The sequence below is a fragment of the Nerophis lumbriciformis genome, linkage group LG29, assembly GCF_033978685.3.
Source record: "Nerophis lumbriciformis linkage group LG29, RoL_Nlum_v2.1, whole genome shotgun sequence".
Lineage (NCBI taxonomy): Eukaryota > Metazoa > Chordata > Actinopteri > Syngnathiformes > Syngnathidae > Nerophis > Nerophis lumbriciformis.
This window is the reverse complement of record NC_084576.2, coordinates 19544994-19563330: the sequence shown is the minus strand read 5'-3', so window position 1 is coordinate 19563330 and position 18337 is coordinate 19544994. Positions and strand designations below refer to the sequence as shown.

Genomic DNA, 18337 nt, shown 5'->3' with positions numbered 1-18337 from the left:
GGAGCATGAAACTGAAACACAGTTTCACCATGTTTGCTCCAGACTCTGGGCACCAGCAGGAGACCACTCCCTGAGGTTCACAGAGCCCGAGATGGTTCTAACATGTCAGAGATGTACATTGGCTCAAGGCCATGAAATGACTTGTAAACAAGGAGAGCGGTTTAAAAGTCTATTCTTTGAGCAACAGGAAGTCAGTGCAGTGCTGTAAAGACTGGACTGACACGGTCATATTTCCTGGTTCTAGTCGTGTCTCGAGCAGCAGCATTCCGGTGGTCTGTTGATGGCTCCATATCGCGTCAAAAATGAAATGTGTCCTCTTCACTTTGTCCTCATGAAGTCCCTCATGATCCACGCCATGTTTTTCTACAATAGGCACAGGGGAGGTTTAGGACAGGCTTACACACATGTAGGAGAAAGGAGCGCTTGATTTGCTCACCCTAACCCACCAAAAGCACAGTACGGGTAATCTCCGCTTATTTGGAGTGTTTTGGGTTTTTTATTGGTTATCAAAGCAATTTTTAATGTTATTGATTAATTAGTGTGGCGTTGTTATTGCTTTATCAGGCACGCCTAACCCATTTAACTCTGTTGGCCATCGTAAGTAAACTTTAAGTAAGGCCCATCAGGGACAAACTAGTGTTGACGCTGATGTTCAGTTGATCCAGATATGTCACAAGCAAACAAGTCTGTCAACCAGCTGTTTTGACGACTCGCATTTCAGTGGCAGAGTTGGACTGAGCTTGTAAGTCTGCGCCGCACGCCACCGCCATGTCGCGAACACCACGGCAACTCAAGCCTGGCGGGCTATTTGCAGAGGTGTCACCCCACCATGTGCTTCTTTGGGATGTTTTTGCGCGTTACCCGTCATCAGGATGTTCCTCTGAGACCGCTGCAAATCACAGATGTGGTTCCTCCCATAACCCTGTTGTTGTTTGTCTCGTTCTGGCTGACCTCGTTTCTGCTTGAATTTTGCTTTACAATAATTTATTTGGGAAAAAAGCCTCACAAGACCGGTGTTTCAGGTTCAGCACACGTTTTAATTGGTCTGGCCTTGTGTCAAGGATGAACAGCAGTTTGACTTTTTACTGTACTTGAAGAATTCGATCTACGTAATGCAAGCAGTGACGCTTTGTGTAATTTTCTTAAAACGTCAACCACCGACCAGCTCAGATTGAATTTATTAAAGTCATTTAACCATACTTGCCAACTTTGAGACCTCCGATTTCGGGAGGTGGGGTGTGGGGGGGGCGCGGTTAAGATATATATATATAAGAAATACTTGACTTTCAGTGTTCATTTATTTACACATTTACACACACATAACACTCATCTACTCATTGTTGAGTTAAGGGTTGAATTGTCCATCCTTGTTCTATTCTCTGTCACTATTTCAGAACACACACATTATACAAATATACATTATAAAATCAATAAGAAAACGGGAGCTCTAATTTGGGAGTCTGAATTAGGATCAGAAGTTCCTATATAAACATTGCGCACTCACGTCGCCTTTTTGTATTGATTACTGCAGCTGTGCACTGGATTCATTCACAAATACAAACTACAACTCACAAACACTTTAGAGTTAGGCTCCACCATCAGAATGTGAACTTAAACTTATAAAAGATCACATGGATATTATTCAGTGAGTTGATTCACCAAAACTAACCAGTTATACAGGAGGAAAAAGCACACAGGACGTTTCAATTGTTAACAGACTGGTCGCTCTCATCAGAATGACAAGACACTTCCGGTCTGCAGGTGATAGCATTCAATTGGGAAGAAACGCCCTACTGCCCCCTACTGACCAATGTGAATACTGATAAATGTGTAATGACGGCTCCAAAAACGAATTCAAACCACAAAATAAAATAAATCAACACAAAAATGTGACACATTATGGGTGGGTCACATATGCATGTACAGTAGATGGCAGTATTGTCCTGTTAAAAAGTGTCACAACATTGCTGTTTACGGCAGACGAACTGCTTTACGGTAGACGAAAACTTGACTGCTGTTGTGTGTTGTTACCGCGCTGGGAGGACGTTAATGAAACTGCCTAACAATAAATCCACATAAGAAACCAAGAACTCGCCCTCGATCATTAGCTGTTTATATTGTGGGAAAGCGGACGTGTGAACAGGCTGTCAACACGTCACTCAGGTCCGCATGGAGCTGGAGGGGGCGTGGCCTCCAGCTCCGCCTGAATTTTGGGAGATTTTCGGGAGAAAATTTGTCCGGGGAGGTTTTCGGGAGAGGCGCTGAATTTCGGGAGTCTCCCGGAAAATCCGGGAGGGTTGGCTAGTATGCATTTAACAGAAATGTTTATTCTAGTGTAGGGATGCAACTAGGGCTGGGCGATATATCGAATATACTCGATATATCGCGGGTTTGTCTGTGCGATATAGAAAATCAATCAATCAATCAATCAATCTTTATTTATATAGCCCTAAATCACAAGTGTCTCAAAGGGCTGCACAAGCCACAACGACATCCTCGGTACAAAGCCCACATACGGGCAAGGAAAAACTCACCCCAGTGGGACGTCGATGTGAATGACTATGAGAAACCTTGGAGAGGACCGCATATGTGGGTAACCCCCCCCCTCTAGGGGAGACCGAAAGCAATGGATGTCGAGTGGGTCTGACATAATATTGTGAGAGTCCAGTCCATAGTGGATCCAACATAATAGTGTGAGAGTCCAGTCCATAGTGGGGCCAGCAGGACACCATCCCGAGCGGAGACGGGTCAGCAGCGTAGAGATGTTCCCAGCCGATGCACAGGCGAGCGGTCCACCCCGGGTCCCGACTCTGGACAGCCAGCACTTCATCCATGGCCACCGGACCTGTGCCCCCCTCCCCTCAAGGAAAAGGGGAGCAGAGGAGAAAAGAAAAGAAACGGCAGATCAACTGGTCTAACAGGGGGGCTATTTAAAGGCTAGAGTATACAAATGAGTTTTAAGATGGGACTTAAATGCTTCTACTGAGGTAGCATCTCTAATTGTTACCGGGAGGGCATTCCATAGTACTGGAGCCCGAATAGAAAACGCTCTATAGCCCGCAGACTTTTTTTGGGCTCTGGGAATCACTAATAAGCCGGAGTTCTTTGAACGCAGATTTCTTGCCGGGACATATGGTACAATGCAATCGACAAGATAGGACGGAGCTAGACCGTGTAGTATTTTATACGTAAGTAGTAAAACCTTAAAGTCACTTCTTAAGTGCACAGGAAGCCAGTGCAGGTGAGCCAGTATAGGCGTAATATGATCAAACTTTCTTGTTCTTGTCAAAAGTCTAGCAGCCGCATTTTGTACCAACTGTAATTTTTTAATGCTAGACATAGGGAGACCCGAAAATAATACGTTACAGTAGTCGAGACGAGACGTAACGAACGCATGAATAATGATCTCAGCGTCGCTAGTGGACAAAATGGAACGAATTTTAGCGATATTACGGAGATGAAAGAAGGCCGTTTTAGTAACACTCTTAATGTGTGATTCAAAGGAGAGAGTTGGGTCGAAGATAATACCCAGATTCTTTACCGAGTCGCCTTGTGTAATTGTTTGGTTGTCAAATGTTAAGGTGGTATTATTAAATAAATGTCGGTGTTTAGCAGGACCGATAATCAGCATTTCCGTTTTCTTGGCTATATCATGCTTTTAGCTGCGGGCATTAGACTACAGGCTCTTCTCACTCTTTCTTGTCTCTCCTTCTCACAGAGACCTAAAACAAGCGCACCTTCTTATACAAGTCCCATACTGTCGCACGTGCAACGTTATACGCTCTCGCCGAGCAGAAAAGTAGCGGCATGGGTAACATTAGCTGTGATGCTAGCGGGGCCGTGCGAGTGGTAATACGAGAGAAAGAAGGTGCGAATCTGGTAACAAATTAAGGAATCATTAATTCCAAGAAAAACAGCACGGGGTCCATCGTCTGGCGGTGGTTTGGCTTCAAGCGGGAATATGTTGAACAGACAACCGTAATATGTCAAGTATGCGGCAAAAGCGTTGCTACCAAAAGTAGCAGCACTGCTAATGTGTAGCATCATTTGAAAAGTCACCCGCTAGAGAATGAAGAGTGCTTGAAACTCCACATGTCAACATCTCCGTTCGGTGCCACACCCACAAAATGCCGAAGCAACCATTACCAGATCAACACCGTATGAAAAAAATAGTCAAAAACAGGAGACAATGTCCGCAGTAACCTACCACATAGCGAAGGACATACACTATTTGATTTACTATTATGCAGCTCATTTTTATTTGACACTTATTGAAATATCTTGTGTTTGATTGATTGATTGATTGAAACTTTTATTAGTAGATTGCACAGTACAGTACATATTCTGTACAATTGACCACTAAATGGTAACACCTCAATAAGTTTTTCAACTTATTTAAGTCGGGGTAAAGTGTGACATTATGCACAAAAGTGCACTTTATTTGTTTTAAACTATTGTAGTGGCGTTCTGTACAAAAAGTACACTTTAATTTAGTGTTGTTTTGATATGTCATCTTAGTGACATCATGAACAAAAGTGCACTAATAGCTTATTTTAAAATGTCTCTGACAATTTTGCACTTTCTGTTTTGGAAATGACATGAATGTTTGTGCCACTGCTTAATAACTGTTTAACAAATACAGTTTTGGTAAATTGACTTAGTTGTGATTTCCCTCTCTGCATGAAAGTTTAAAATGAGCATATATTAATGCAGTATGAAGAAGAATGTTTTAATGTAGACACATAGAATCATCATACTGCTGTGATTATATGCATCAAGTGTTCATTCAAGGCTAAGGCAAAATATGGCGATATATATCGTGTATCGTGACATGGTCTAAAAATATCGAGATATTAATAGAAGGCCATATCACCCAGCCCTAGATGCAACAATAAGAATATATCCTATCACGGTTATTGTGACATCAGGTATTGTTGAATGTGCTTATAACTTATTTATACACAAACTGAAATCTTTTAACCAAGTTTTAAATTTAAAAATATCTTCCATGAATTGTAGAGATGTTCTGATTAGGGATTTATGCTGCCAATTCTGGTACCGAAAAATAACTATTTTAGTTGAAATCGTCTCACTAGCGTCTCATCCTGGTCTGTCCTTGTCTCTGCAGTTCCTGGTTGTCGGGGTCGTGGTTGCCCAGCTCCATCCCTCAGCCTCCGGGGCCTCAGTGGTGCTCCTGATGCCCCTCACCCACAGCTAAAGATCCCGGGTGGGCGAGGGACGGTCAGGGATCACTCTCTCGACGTGCTGCTACACAAGGTGATTCGTCAGAAGTTTTACTTGCATTGTGTGGCAAATTCATGTTTTGCGGGCTTTTGGTTTGGGGATGAAACTTATTACCGTATTTTTCGGACTATAAGTCTGTTTTTTTTCATAGTTTAGTTTATACTCAGGAGCGACTTATGTGTGAAATTATTAACACATTACCAAAAAATATCAAATAATATTATTTAGCTCATTCACGTAAGAGACTAGACGTATAAGATTTCATGGGATTTAGCGATCAGGAGTGACAGATTGTTTGGTAAACTTATAGCATGTTCTATATGTTAAAGTTATTTGAATGACTCTTACCATAATATGTTACGTTAACATACCAGGCACGTTCTCAGTTGGTTATTTATGCCTCAAATAACGTACACTTATTCAGCCTGTTGTTCACTATTCTTTATTTATTTTAAATTGCCCTTCAAATATCTATTCTTGGTGTTGGGTTTTATCAAATAAATTTCCACAAAAAATGCGACTTATACGATTTATGTGTTTTTTTTCCTTCTTCATTATGCATTTTCGGCCGGTGCAACTTATACTCCGGAGCGACTTATACTCCGAAAAATACAGTAGTGGCAATGATTTCAAGGACCATTTTGTGTTACCTGTGAGCATTTTTTTTATGGTAACTGTTCGGGATTGTTAAAAAATGGTCTAGTTTACATTGAGTTTTCTTCCCATCATATCCGCATGCCAACTATTATATAATGAATATGGTCATTTGTAAATAGTCAGTTTTAATGTGACACACGGTAGGGTTGGACGGTACACCGCTACTAATAAATCAGCGTGGTACTAGTGAATTAAAAAATATACTATACTTCTTTTTGAAAAATACCGGTGACGTTGCGAGTAATTTGAGCAGAGGCCCACGTGAGTCAACACACACGCAGAGCACTTGCAAGCAGAAACAGTGTGGAGACCGAAGGAGAACGGGCACACTGCAAAAACTGAAATCTAAGTAAGATTAAATATCTCAAATAAGGGTGATATTTGCTTATTTTCTGTCTGATAAGATAATTATTCTCACTAAGCAGATTTTATGTTAGACTGTTTTACTTGTTTTAAATGATCTCAGTAAGATATTACAGCTTGTTGCTGAGATTTGATGACCTATATTGAGTAAAACATGCTTGAAACTAGAATACCAACTTATGCAAAGCTGTGTCAACACTCACAAGTTTAAAACTACTTTTTTAAAGTAATAATTTCTTACTTCAAGCATGAAAAAAAAATCATCATGTCAAGATAATGGCACTAGCATTTACAAAATTTAACAATACCTTTCAACATATTGAGCAAAAAGGTCTTTTTTTTTTTTTTTTTATATACCAAGAAAAGTGCACTTGTTATTAGTGAGAATATACTTATTTTAAGGTATTTTTGTGTTCATTGAGGTTAGCTAATTTTACTTGTTTTGGAAAGTCTTGACAAGCCAAATTTTCTTGTTCTATTGGCAGATAATTTTGCTTAATTCAAATAAAATACCCCTAATTTTTGTATTTTTTTTTTCTTGTTTTTGAACACTGACTTTTTGCAGTGCATACTATACTTTGGCTTCAAAACTAACGATAAAGGTGGAGCAATGCACTGCAGAGTCCTAGCTAGCTATAGGCTAACGTCCCTCCGCTGTGTTTTAGCTACTTTTTAAATCTCTAATCCTCGCCTCCATGGCCACAAATAAACTGTTTCTTACAAGTATCCTCCTTGCAGGAAGCCGAATAGCTAAACATGCTTCACGACACATGGTAGGAGGATACATTAGCTAACCGCTAACAGCAAGCTGGCGCTCCTGAATGTAAACAAATAGGGTGTATCTGTACAAACATCTATTGTAACGATACGTATGTAGTCGATACATTGATTACGTCAATATTTTTTATTATCACAAAATCTTGTCATTTTTATTATTTATAAACTCATAAGGACTTTAAATATGACCAATGTATGATCCTGTAATTACTTGGTATTGATCGATACCAAAATTTGTAGTATCATCCAAAACTAATGTAAAGTATCAAACAGAAGAATAAGTGATTATGACATTTTAACAGAAGTGTAGATAGAACATGTTAAAACAGAAAGTAAGCTGTTGTTACCAGTAAATGAACAAGTAGATTAATAATAGTACAACTAAAAAATACATTTTGTACCGCTTGTCCTTCATAATGTTGACAAAATAATAGAATGATAAATGATACAATATGTTACTGCATATGTCAGCAGCCAAATTAGGAGCCTTTGTTTGCTTACTTACTAATAAAAGACAAGTTGTCTAGTATGTTCACTATTTTATTTAAGGACAAAATTGATAAGAAACATATGTTTAATGTACCTTAACATTTTCTGTTAGAATAAAGCCAATATTGTCATTTTTTGTGGTCCCCTTTATTTTGAAAAGTGTCGAAATACAATTACAACACACAGTGTCACAGCCCTGACTTGAGGGTGTGAGGTATTTGCGAGCGGCAATACTCCACAATTTAATTGAGATAAACCAGCAGAGGAGCCGTTACCGTGGAAACAATCTAAGACTGTAAATTGACCGCCGCTCTGAGTTGTTATCGAACCGTTGTTGATATTAGAATAGAGCAGGAGTTTGTGTTGTTGTGCATGCGTGTGGAAAAAGTCCCGCAGACACGTGACTGATTAGCGGTTGTGGGATCAGACAAGATAAACAAGTTATTGTGCGGATTTATCAGATACCAAGACGAAAACACCATCAGCCGTGCGAGAACTTTGAAAATGATTCATTGTTCATTGACGTCAACATGTTCAGTTTTCATAAACTAATGATTATTTACCCTGGCGCAGATATAATATTTATTAGAGATGTCCGATAATATCGGCCGATAAATGCTTTAAAATGTAAGATCGGAAATTATTGGTTTCAAAAAGTGAAATTTATGACTTTTTAAAACGCCGCTGTGTACACGGACGTAGGGAGGAGTACAGAGCGCCAATAAACCTTAAAGGCACTGCCTTTGCGTGCCGGCCCAGTCACATATTATCTACGGCTTTTCACACACACAAGTGGATGCAAGGCACACTTGATCAATAGCCATACAGGTCAGACTGAGGGTGGCCTTATAAACAACTTTAACACTGTTACAAATATGCGCCACACTGTGAACCCACACCAAACAAGAATGACAAACACATTTCGCGAGAACATCCGCACCGTAACACAACATAAACACAACAGAACAAATACCCAGAATCCCTTGCAGCATTAACTCTTCCGGGACGCTACAATATACCCCCCCACCTCCGCCCACCTCAACCTCCTCATGCTCTCTCAGGGAGAGCATGTCCCAAATTCCAAGCTGCTGTTTTGAGGCATGTTAAAAAAAAAAAAATGCACTTTGTGACTTCAATAATAAATATGGCAGTGCCATGTTGGCATTTTTTTTCCATAACTTGAGTAGATTTATTTTGGAAAACCTTGTTACATTGTTTAATGCATCCAGCGGGGCATCACAACAAAATTAGGCATAATAATGTGTTAATTCCATGACTGTATATATCGGAATCGGTAATTAAGAGTTGGACATTATCGGACATCTCTATTATTATTATTATTATTATAGTTATTATAGTACTAAAGGAAAGTAGCGGTTGCATGTAGTGTGAGGTGGGACAGGACGTTCCGTGTCCGTCTTAAAGCGCTCAGGTGACTCACACTAAATCTTGTGTCTATCAGGATGAGAAGTTGACCGTGACACAAACCGCGGAGGTGAACGGGAACGCCCAACTCCTTCACTTCCACTACCAGCTGAGCGAGCGCCGCTCGGCCTTCTGGGAGAGCGCCTTGTCGGCGGACAGCCTCTTCCTGGAGATCCCCGCTGGGTCGCTGGCCGAGGGAAGCAAGGAAGGGTAAGCGTTCCTCTCTTGCCTCACACGTCCACCGTGGAGCACAGAACCCATGGATTGTTTATTTAAAGGGACAGTACACATGAGTCAACACCGTAACACAAAGATGTTGTGTACATTTGCCAGATTTGAGCAAAGATGTTCATTTCCGTCCGCCGTCCCTCGACATAAAAACAGCACGATAGAGTAAAAGAAAAACATCCAACTTATAGCAACAGTAGTTAAAGTAGGTCAAACATGTCTGCATGATTGGTTTGCTTGTCACTTGAGATATAAATCTACTGCCATTTGCACAGGTGCTTTGGAATTCTTGTGCGTTCCTCTCTGAGACAGCTTCTGCAAAAAAAAAAAGTTAATTACAGTATATATACAGTAAACCCCGACCTGTAAGTCAACACTTTTTTCCTTTGCTTTGAACCCTGGCGCGGCTAGTTTAAGAATTTTTTTTTTTTTTTTTTAAAAAGCAAAAATACTGACGTGGTGTGTTATTGTTTGTGCTATGGAGTACTGTTCCGTCTTCTAGCCTTCCATAGCGTTGCTACTTGTATGGATTCTTCATTCAACACTCCAAGCAACATTCGTAACTTTTACAATATAACCAATCGTACTTAATAAACCGTCCCGGGCGTGATGTATCGGAGTGTTTTCATGCATATTTGTACGTGCTATCACATTGTAATGGCGCTCGATGGATTAGATCAGTGGTTCTCAAATGGGGTTACTTGAAGGTATGCCAGGGGGTAGGTGAGATTTTAAAAAAATATTCTAAAAATAGCAACAATTCAAAAATCCTTTATAAATATATTTATTGAATAATACTTCAACAAAATATGAATGCAAGTTCATAAACTGAACATCAAATCAAGTAGGCTATTCCATTCATTACAATGCAATATTCAGTGTTGACAAAGAATTTTTGTGAACATGTTCCATAAATATTGATGTTAAAGGGGAACATTATCACAATTTCAGAATTGTTAAAACCATTAAAAATCAGTTCCCAGTGGCTTATATTTTTCGAAGTTTTTTTCAAAATTTTACCCATCACGCAATATCCCTAAAAAAAAAAGCTTCAAAGTGCCTGATTTTAACCACCTGTCCATTTTCCTGTGACGTCACATAGTGAAGCCAACACAAACAAACATGGCGGAAAGAACAGCAAGCTATAGCGACATTAGCTCGGATTCAGACTCGGATTTCAGCGGCTTAAGCGATTCAACAGATTACGAATGTATTGAAACGGATGGTTGTAGTGTGGAGGCAGGTAGCGAAAACGAAATTGAAGAAGAAACTGAAGCTATTGAGCCATATCGGTTTGAACCGTATGCAAGCGAAACCGACAAACGACACGACAGCCAGCGACACGGGAGAAAGCGAGGACGAATTCGGCGATCGCCTTCGAACCAACGATTGGTATGTGTTTGTTTGGCATTAAAGGAAACTAACAACTATGAACTAGGTTTACAGCATATGAAATACATTTGGCAACAACATGCACTTTGAGAGTGCAGACAGCCCAATTTTCCTCAATTAATATATTCTGTAGACATACCCTCATGTCAGCAGGCCAGGGAAGCGAGGGTCGATATTCTTCTCTTGATCATCTTGGGACGATGTGAGCCAAGACATCCAGGGGGTTTAGCTCGCTCGTCTGCGGGAACAAACTGCCGCCATTGCTTGCCGTGCTACCGAGGTCCTTTGTCCCTGAATTGCTCACACACTCCGGCAGATTCATTGGGGGTCTGGCGGCAGATTTCTTTGACTTGATCGTTGGAAATGCATCTGCTTTGAGTGTCGCAGGATATCCACACATTCTTGCCGTCTCTGTCGTAGCATAGCTTTCGTCGGTAAAGTGTGCGGAACAAACGTCCAATTTCTTGCCACTTTCGCATCTTTGGGCCACTGGTGCAACTTGAATCCGTCCCTGTTCGTGTTGTTACACCCTCCGACAACACACCGACGAGGCATGATGTCTCCAAGGTACGGAAAACAGTCGAAAAAACGGAAAATAACAGAGCTGTTTTGACTCGGTGTTTGAGAAAATGGCGGATTGCTTCCCGATGCAACGTCACGTTGTGACGTCATCGCTCCGAGAGCGAATATTTAATTCGCCAAAATTCACCCATTTAGAGTTCGGAAATTGGTTAAAAAAATATATGGTCTTTTTTCTGCAACATCAAGGTATATATTGACGCTTACATAGGTCTGGTGATAATGTTCCCCTTTAAAGATTTCTTTTTTTGTGAAGAAATGTTTAGAATTAAGTTCATGAATCCAGATGGATCTCTATTACAATCCCCAAAGAGGGCACTTTAAGTTGATGATTACTTCTATGTGTATTTATAATTGAATCACTTGTTTATTTTTCAACAAGTTTTTAGTTATTTTTATATCTTTTTTTCCAGATAGTTCAAGAAAGACCACTACAAATGAGCAATATTTTGCACTGTTATACAATTTAATAAATCAGAAACTGATGACATAGTGCTGTATTTTACTTCTTTATCTCTTTTTTTCAACCAAAAATGCTTTGCTCTGATTAGGGGTACTTGAATTAAAAAAAATGTTCACAGGGGGTACATCACTGAAAAAAGGTTGAGAACCACTGGATTAGATTACGATAACACATACAAATATGCAAGAAAACACTCCTATACATCACACATGGGGTGGTTTAACATGTAAGATTTGTTTGTTATATTGTAAAACTTACAAATGTATCTTGGAATGATGAATGAAGAATATTTTTCAGCAGAAACGCTATTGATGGCTCAAAGACCATACTTGCCAACCCTCCCGATTTGCCCGGGAGACTCCCGAATTTCAGTGCCCCTCCCGAAAATCTCCCGGGGCAACCATTCTCCCGATTTCCACCCGGACAACAATATTAGGTGCGTGCCTTAAAGGCACTGCCTTTAGCGTCCTCTCTCACCTGAAACCTTCACCCCTTAACAGCCGCATGCTGTCCAGGCGTCCGCTTTTCCTCCATATAAACAGCGTGCCGGCCCAGTCACATAATAATGTAGCGTTGGACGGGTTTAACAATGGTCTTTACTCAAAGATGTCAAGAAATGCTGACACGTTGTATGATCTTTTAACTGGTTTAATGGTAACGTTAAATTCAAGCACACACACAAGGTAATGCAAGGCGTACTTGGTCAACAGCCATACAGGTCACACTGAGGGTGGCCGTGTAAACAACTTTAACACTGTTACAAATATGCGCCACACTGTGAACCCACACCAAACAAGAATGACAAACACATTTTGGGAGAACATCCGCACCGTAACACAACAGAACAAATACCCAGAACCCCTTGCAGCACTAACGCTTCCGGGATCGCTACAATAACATCTACGGCTTTTGGAGCTCAGTGCACAACTGCACACACAACAAGAAGGAGACGAAGCAGAAGAACGAAGAAGAGACATGGCGACGACGAGTAGGAAGAAGAAATACGCTTGCAAGTTCCAAAATGATTGGAAAAAAGAATTTCATTTCATCCAGGACAGCTCCCCCCCCCCATCTCCAGAATTCGGAGGTCTCAAGGTTGGCAAGTATGTCGAAGACTGACTGGCACTTCGGTTGAAAAAAATACATTTCCGCACCTGCAGTGAACAAAATCGTCCAAAAGATGGCGCAATAGCACAAATAACACACCTGATCAGCGCGTTTCCATGTTTGTTTTTTTAAACTATTTGCATCCGCAAAGAAAAATCCATAAATTAGCCGCACCGTTTTATAAGCCGCAGGGTGCGAAACGTAGGAAAAAAGTAGCATCTTATATTCCGGAATTAACGGTAAATGTACAATACAAAAGATAACATTGGGGGGGATGCTGTTCCATGAAATAAGAATATATTTTCTTGTTCATTGCACTTGAGGTTTATTGTCCACATAGTTTTTTACATTACATAATTGCCCCGGTTATTTGTTTTTAAGGGTAATATTGGACTTACAAGGTAAAAGTGAACATTATTATAATTGTATTATGTGTGAAATGATCATTAATTAATTAATTATATATATATATTTATATATATATATATTCGTGATAATAGTACTTTTTAAATAAATCATAAGAATACATATACTGCTAATGATTAATACAAAAACTAGTGATAAAAAAGTAATAAAAAAATATGAATGTATGTGTTGTAATATTGATGTATTAGGTATCAAGGAATAATTTATGTATCACGCAGATGGGGATGACGTGGCGCAGTTGGGAGAGTGGCCGTGCCAGCAACCTGAGGGTTCCTGGTTCGATCCCCACCTTCTACCAACCTCGTCACGTCCGTTGTGTCCTTGAGCAAGACACTTCACCCTTGCTCCTGATGGGTTGTGGTTAGAATAGAATAGAATATATCTTTGTCATTGTACAACAAAATTGTATGCAAAACTAATTTAGTGCAAATTCATAATAACACATAAAAACATAGATAAAAATACCAAGCACACAGCTCACATGCACAGTCATTATTGTCTTGTGTTCAGCGATACTATTTCTCTCGGGTAAAAAGTGTTCTTAAAGGGGAACATTATCACCAGACCTATGTAAGCGTCAATATATACCTTGATGTTGCAGAAAAAAGACCATATATTTTTTTAACCGATTTCCGAACTCTAAATGGGTGAATTTTGGCGAATTAAACGCCTTTCTATTATTCGCTCTCGGAGCGATGACGTCACGTTGGGAAGCAATCCGCCATTTTCTCAAACACATTACAAACACCGAATCAAATCAGCTCTGTTATTTTCCGTTTTTTTCGACTGTTTTCCGTACCTTGGAGACATCATGCCTCGTCGGTGTGTTGTCGCAGGGTGTAACAACACGAACAGAGACTGATTCAAGTTGCACCAGTGGCCCAAAGATGCGAAAGTGGCAAGAAATTGGACGAATGTTGTTCAAAATACGAGGGTGTGGGGAAAGCCGACGAAAATGGTCAGTCGTTTGTGCCGCACACTTTACCGACGAAAGCTATGCTATGACAGAGATGGCAAGAATGTGTGGATATCCTGCGACACTCAAAGCAGATGCATTTCCAACGATAAAGTCAAAGAAATCTGCCGCCAGACCCCCATTGAATCTGCCGTAGTGTGTGAGCTATTCAGGGACAAAGGACCTTGGTAGCACGGCAAGCAATGGCGGCAGTTTGTTCCCGCAGACGAGCGAGCTAAATCCCCTGGATGTCTCGGCTCACACCGCTTCTACCGTCCCTTAAGCCACCGAAGATGATCAAGAGAAGAATATCGACCCTAGCTTCCCTGGCCTGCTGACATCAACTCCAAAACTGGACAGATCAGCTTTCAGGAAAAGAGAGCGGATGAGGGTATGTCTACAGAATATATTCCATCATCCATCCATCCATCTTCTTCCGCTTATCCGAGGTCGGGTCGCGGGGGCAGCAGCTTAAGCAGGGAAGCCCAGACTTCCCTCTCCCCAGCCACTTCGTCCAGCTCCTCCCGGGGGATCCCGAGGCGTTCCCAGGCCAGCCGGGAGAGATAGTCTTCCCAGCGTGTCCTGGGTCTTCCCCGTGGCCTCCTACCGGTCGGACGTGCCCGAAACACCTTCCTAGGGAGGCGTTCGGGTGGCATCCTGACCAGATGCCCGAACCACCTCATCTGGCTCCTCTCGATGTGGAGGAGCAGCGGCTTTACTTTGAGCTCCCCCCGAATGACAGAGCTTCTCACCCTATCTCTAAGGGAGAGCCCCGCCACTCGGCGGAGGAAACTCATTTCGGCCGCTTGTACCCGTGATCTTGTCCTTTCGGTCATGACCCAAAGCTCATGACCATAGGTGAGGATTGGAACGTAGATCGACCGGTAAATCGAGAGCTTTGCCTTCCGGCTCAGCTCCTTCTTCACCACAACGGATCGATACAGCGTCCGCATTACTGAAGACGCCGCACCGATCCGCCTGTCGATCTCACGATCCACTCTTCCCCCACTTGTGAACAAGACTCCGAGGTACTTGAACTCCTCCACTTGGGGCAAGATCTCCTCCCCAACCCGGAGATGGCACTCCACCCTTTTCCGGGAGAGAACCATGGACTCGGACTTGGAGGTGCTGATTCCCATCCCAGTCGCTTCACACTCTGCTGCGAACCGATCCGGTGAGAGCTGAAGATCTTGGCCGGAGGAAGCCATCAGGACCACATCATCTGCAAATAGCAGTGACCTAATCCTGCAGCCACCAAACCAGATCCCCTCAACGCCTTGACTGCGCCTAGAAATTCTGTCCATAAAAGTTATGAACAGAATCGGTGACAAAGGGCAGCCTTGGCGGAGTCCAACCCTCACTGGAAACATGTCCGACTTACTTACAGAATATATTAATTGATGAAAACTTTATTCATTACTCGCGGTTTTACGTAAATTATTATACATAAACTGTGTTTACCAATGATTTAGCTTAAAAACATTACACCACTTAAAAACAAACACATACCAATCGTTGGTTAGAATGCGATCGCCGAATTCGTCCTCACTTTCTCCCGTGTCGTTTTCGTCGGTTTCGCTTGCATACGGTTCAAACCGATATTGCTCAATAGCTTCAGTTTCTTCTTCAATTTTGCTTAAGCCGCTGAAATCCGAGTCTGAATCCGAGCTAATGTCGCTTTACCTTGCTGTTCTATGCGCCATGTTTGTTTGTATTGGCATCACTGTGTGACGTCACAGGAAAATGGACGGGTGTATATAACGATGGTTAAAATCAGGCACTTTGAAGCTTTTTTTAGGGATATTGCGTGATGGGTAAAATTTTGAAAAAAACTTTGAAAAATAAAATAAGCCACTGGGAACTGATTTTTAATGGTTTTAACCATTCTGAAATTGTAATAATGTTCCCCTTTAAATCGGTTTGTCCGGCATTTTATTGTCCTGTATCTCCTACCCGAGGGCAGCAGTTCAAAAAGTTTATGTCCAGGGTCCCTTATGATGTTTTGGGGCCTTTTAGAGGCACCTGGCACTGTACAGTTCATCTAGGGAGGGGAGAGAGCACCTTTCATGGCAGTTCCCGCCATTAATGTATGAATGTGGAAATGGTGTCAAAGCGCTTTGAGTACCTTGAAGGTAGAAAATCGCTATTCAAGTATAACCCATTTACCATGAGATTTTTATTGTCCCACCCCCATAAAATGGTCCACATTAAAAAAGTATTGTGTGCTTGTTTCAGACTCACTGCCCTGCTGGAGTTTGCAGAGGAGCAGCTGAAGGCCAACTTTGTCTTCGTGTGGTTCCGCAAAGGCAGAGAAGATCGACGTAAGTGAACTCCTTTCATTGTGTGTAAAAACATTGTAACTGCGCTTTCAAACGTACTATTTGTTTGCCTTCCAGAGGCCATCATCCGGACGTTCCACTTCATGGGCTTTGAGATGGTGAAGCCGGGCGACCCCTCGGTCCCGGCCCGGCCCGACTTGGCCTTTATGGTTTACTCTCTGGACAACAGCAGCTCAGACGAGGAGTGACCCCTGACCCCGCCCGCCTCGTCTTGCTTCGGGATAGTCGCCCACCCAACCCCCGGATGAGAGGCTATAGAACAATAATCTTTTTATAGACGGTCATGTTTCCCCTTTCTATCAATAAAATGCTACCTTGACCGCGTAGAAGACAAACTTCCTGTTGTCCATTCCAGAACGTGTCCCTCAGAAGTCTTGGGTCAGTCAAAATATTCCTGCACTCTAACGAGGCTTCTTGTGCCTAACCAGGAGAGTTGTTACTCTTCAGTCTTATGGTGTGTGTGTGTGTCCAGAAAGACCACTTCAGGGTATGACCATATATATGCAATTACATGCAGGAGGTGTCCTGCAGACTTTTCATTTAGCACTTTGATCACGACGCCAAAGAACCCAGTGTACCCTCACTTGTTGTTGTTGTCGGAGCGCCATGTTGATCCAAACCTTCTCCCGCTATTTTTAGCTGCACGTTGGCTCGGGCAGGCTGCTTCTAGTTTCTGCATGTCTTCCAGGTGTGATTGATCGAGCTTCATTAATATGACGTTTTATTTATTGTTTCATCCAATCCACGCTTGTGCGTTGTGTACATGCCTTCCTTGGTGCAGGGAATGTTGAAATAATAAAAACACCATGGGAAAAACTGTGTCACGTTGTCATCCGTTAGAGATAAGCACAGGAAATAATTGGCTCTCCACTAGGGCTGTCCGATAATGGCTTTTTGCCGATATTCCGATATTGTCCAACTCTTTAATTACCGATACCGATATCAACCGATATATACAGTCGTGGAATTAACACATGCCTAATTTGGACAACCAGGTATGGTGAAGATAAGGTACTTTTTTTTTTAAATGTATCAAATAAGATAAATTAAAAACATTTTCTTGAATTAAAAAAAAAGTAAAACAATATAAAAACAGTTACATAGAAACTAGTAATTAATGAAAATTAGTACAATTAACTTAAAGGTTAGTACTATTAGTGGACCAGCAGCACGCACAATCATGTGTGCTTACGGACTGTATCCCTTGCAGACTGTATTGATATATTTTGATATATAATGTAGGAACCAGAATATTAATAACAGAAAGAAACAACCCTTTTGTGTGAATGAGTGTGAATGGGGGAGGGAGGTTTTTTGGGTTGGTGCACTAATTGTAAGTGTATCTTGTTTTTTTATGTTGATTTAATTAAAAAAAAAAAACCAAAAAAACGATACCGATAATTTCCGATATTACATTTTAACGCATTTATCGGACATCTACTCTCCACGTATCACCATAGTGACCAACATTTAAGTACAGTAGAATAGTAGGCCCGAGTACTCATTAAAAATAGCATTGAGGTTTTATGTAGCAAGTATATTTTTTGGGTTATTAACTTTACACACAGCTTGAACAGTAACACTGTTATAGGAAACTAAAACAAGTGGTTATTTGATGTACCACTAGATGGCGCTGTTCGAGAATCACTGATCTAACAAAGAATTGTGATATAAAAATGTTTTTTTTGTTGTTGCAAAAGTCAAATTTTTAATGAGTGGATTGTCAATGTTCACACAAACCAAAATAAACATTGGACAACATATATTATGGCTTTAGGTGCTTTTTTAAATGAAATTTACAGAAAGTCGAAATGAGCCCAACAAATGTGACGTTCATTTGAAACATGTTGTCTTGACAAACCACTACGTCACTACTCCGTCGCTAGTTCATGC

The 18337-nt window shown here is 41.2% G+C and overlaps 1 protein-coding gene across 1 annotated transcript; it reads left to right on the top strand.

Moving 5' to 3' along the window:
• Window positions 1-768: 768 nt before the first annotated feature.
• On the top strand, window positions 769-17260 carry LOC133571781 (ornithine decarboxylase antizyme 2-like). The gene is given in 6 exon segments (XM_061924267.1): window positions 769-785; window positions 5129-5195; window positions 5197-5277; window positions 8993-9165; window positions 16341-16426; window positions 16502-17260. Coding segments are annotated over 6 exon segments (555 nt in total). The 3' UTR covers window positions 16633-17260.
• The last annotated feature ends 1077 nt before the right edge of the window (window positions 17261-18337 follow it).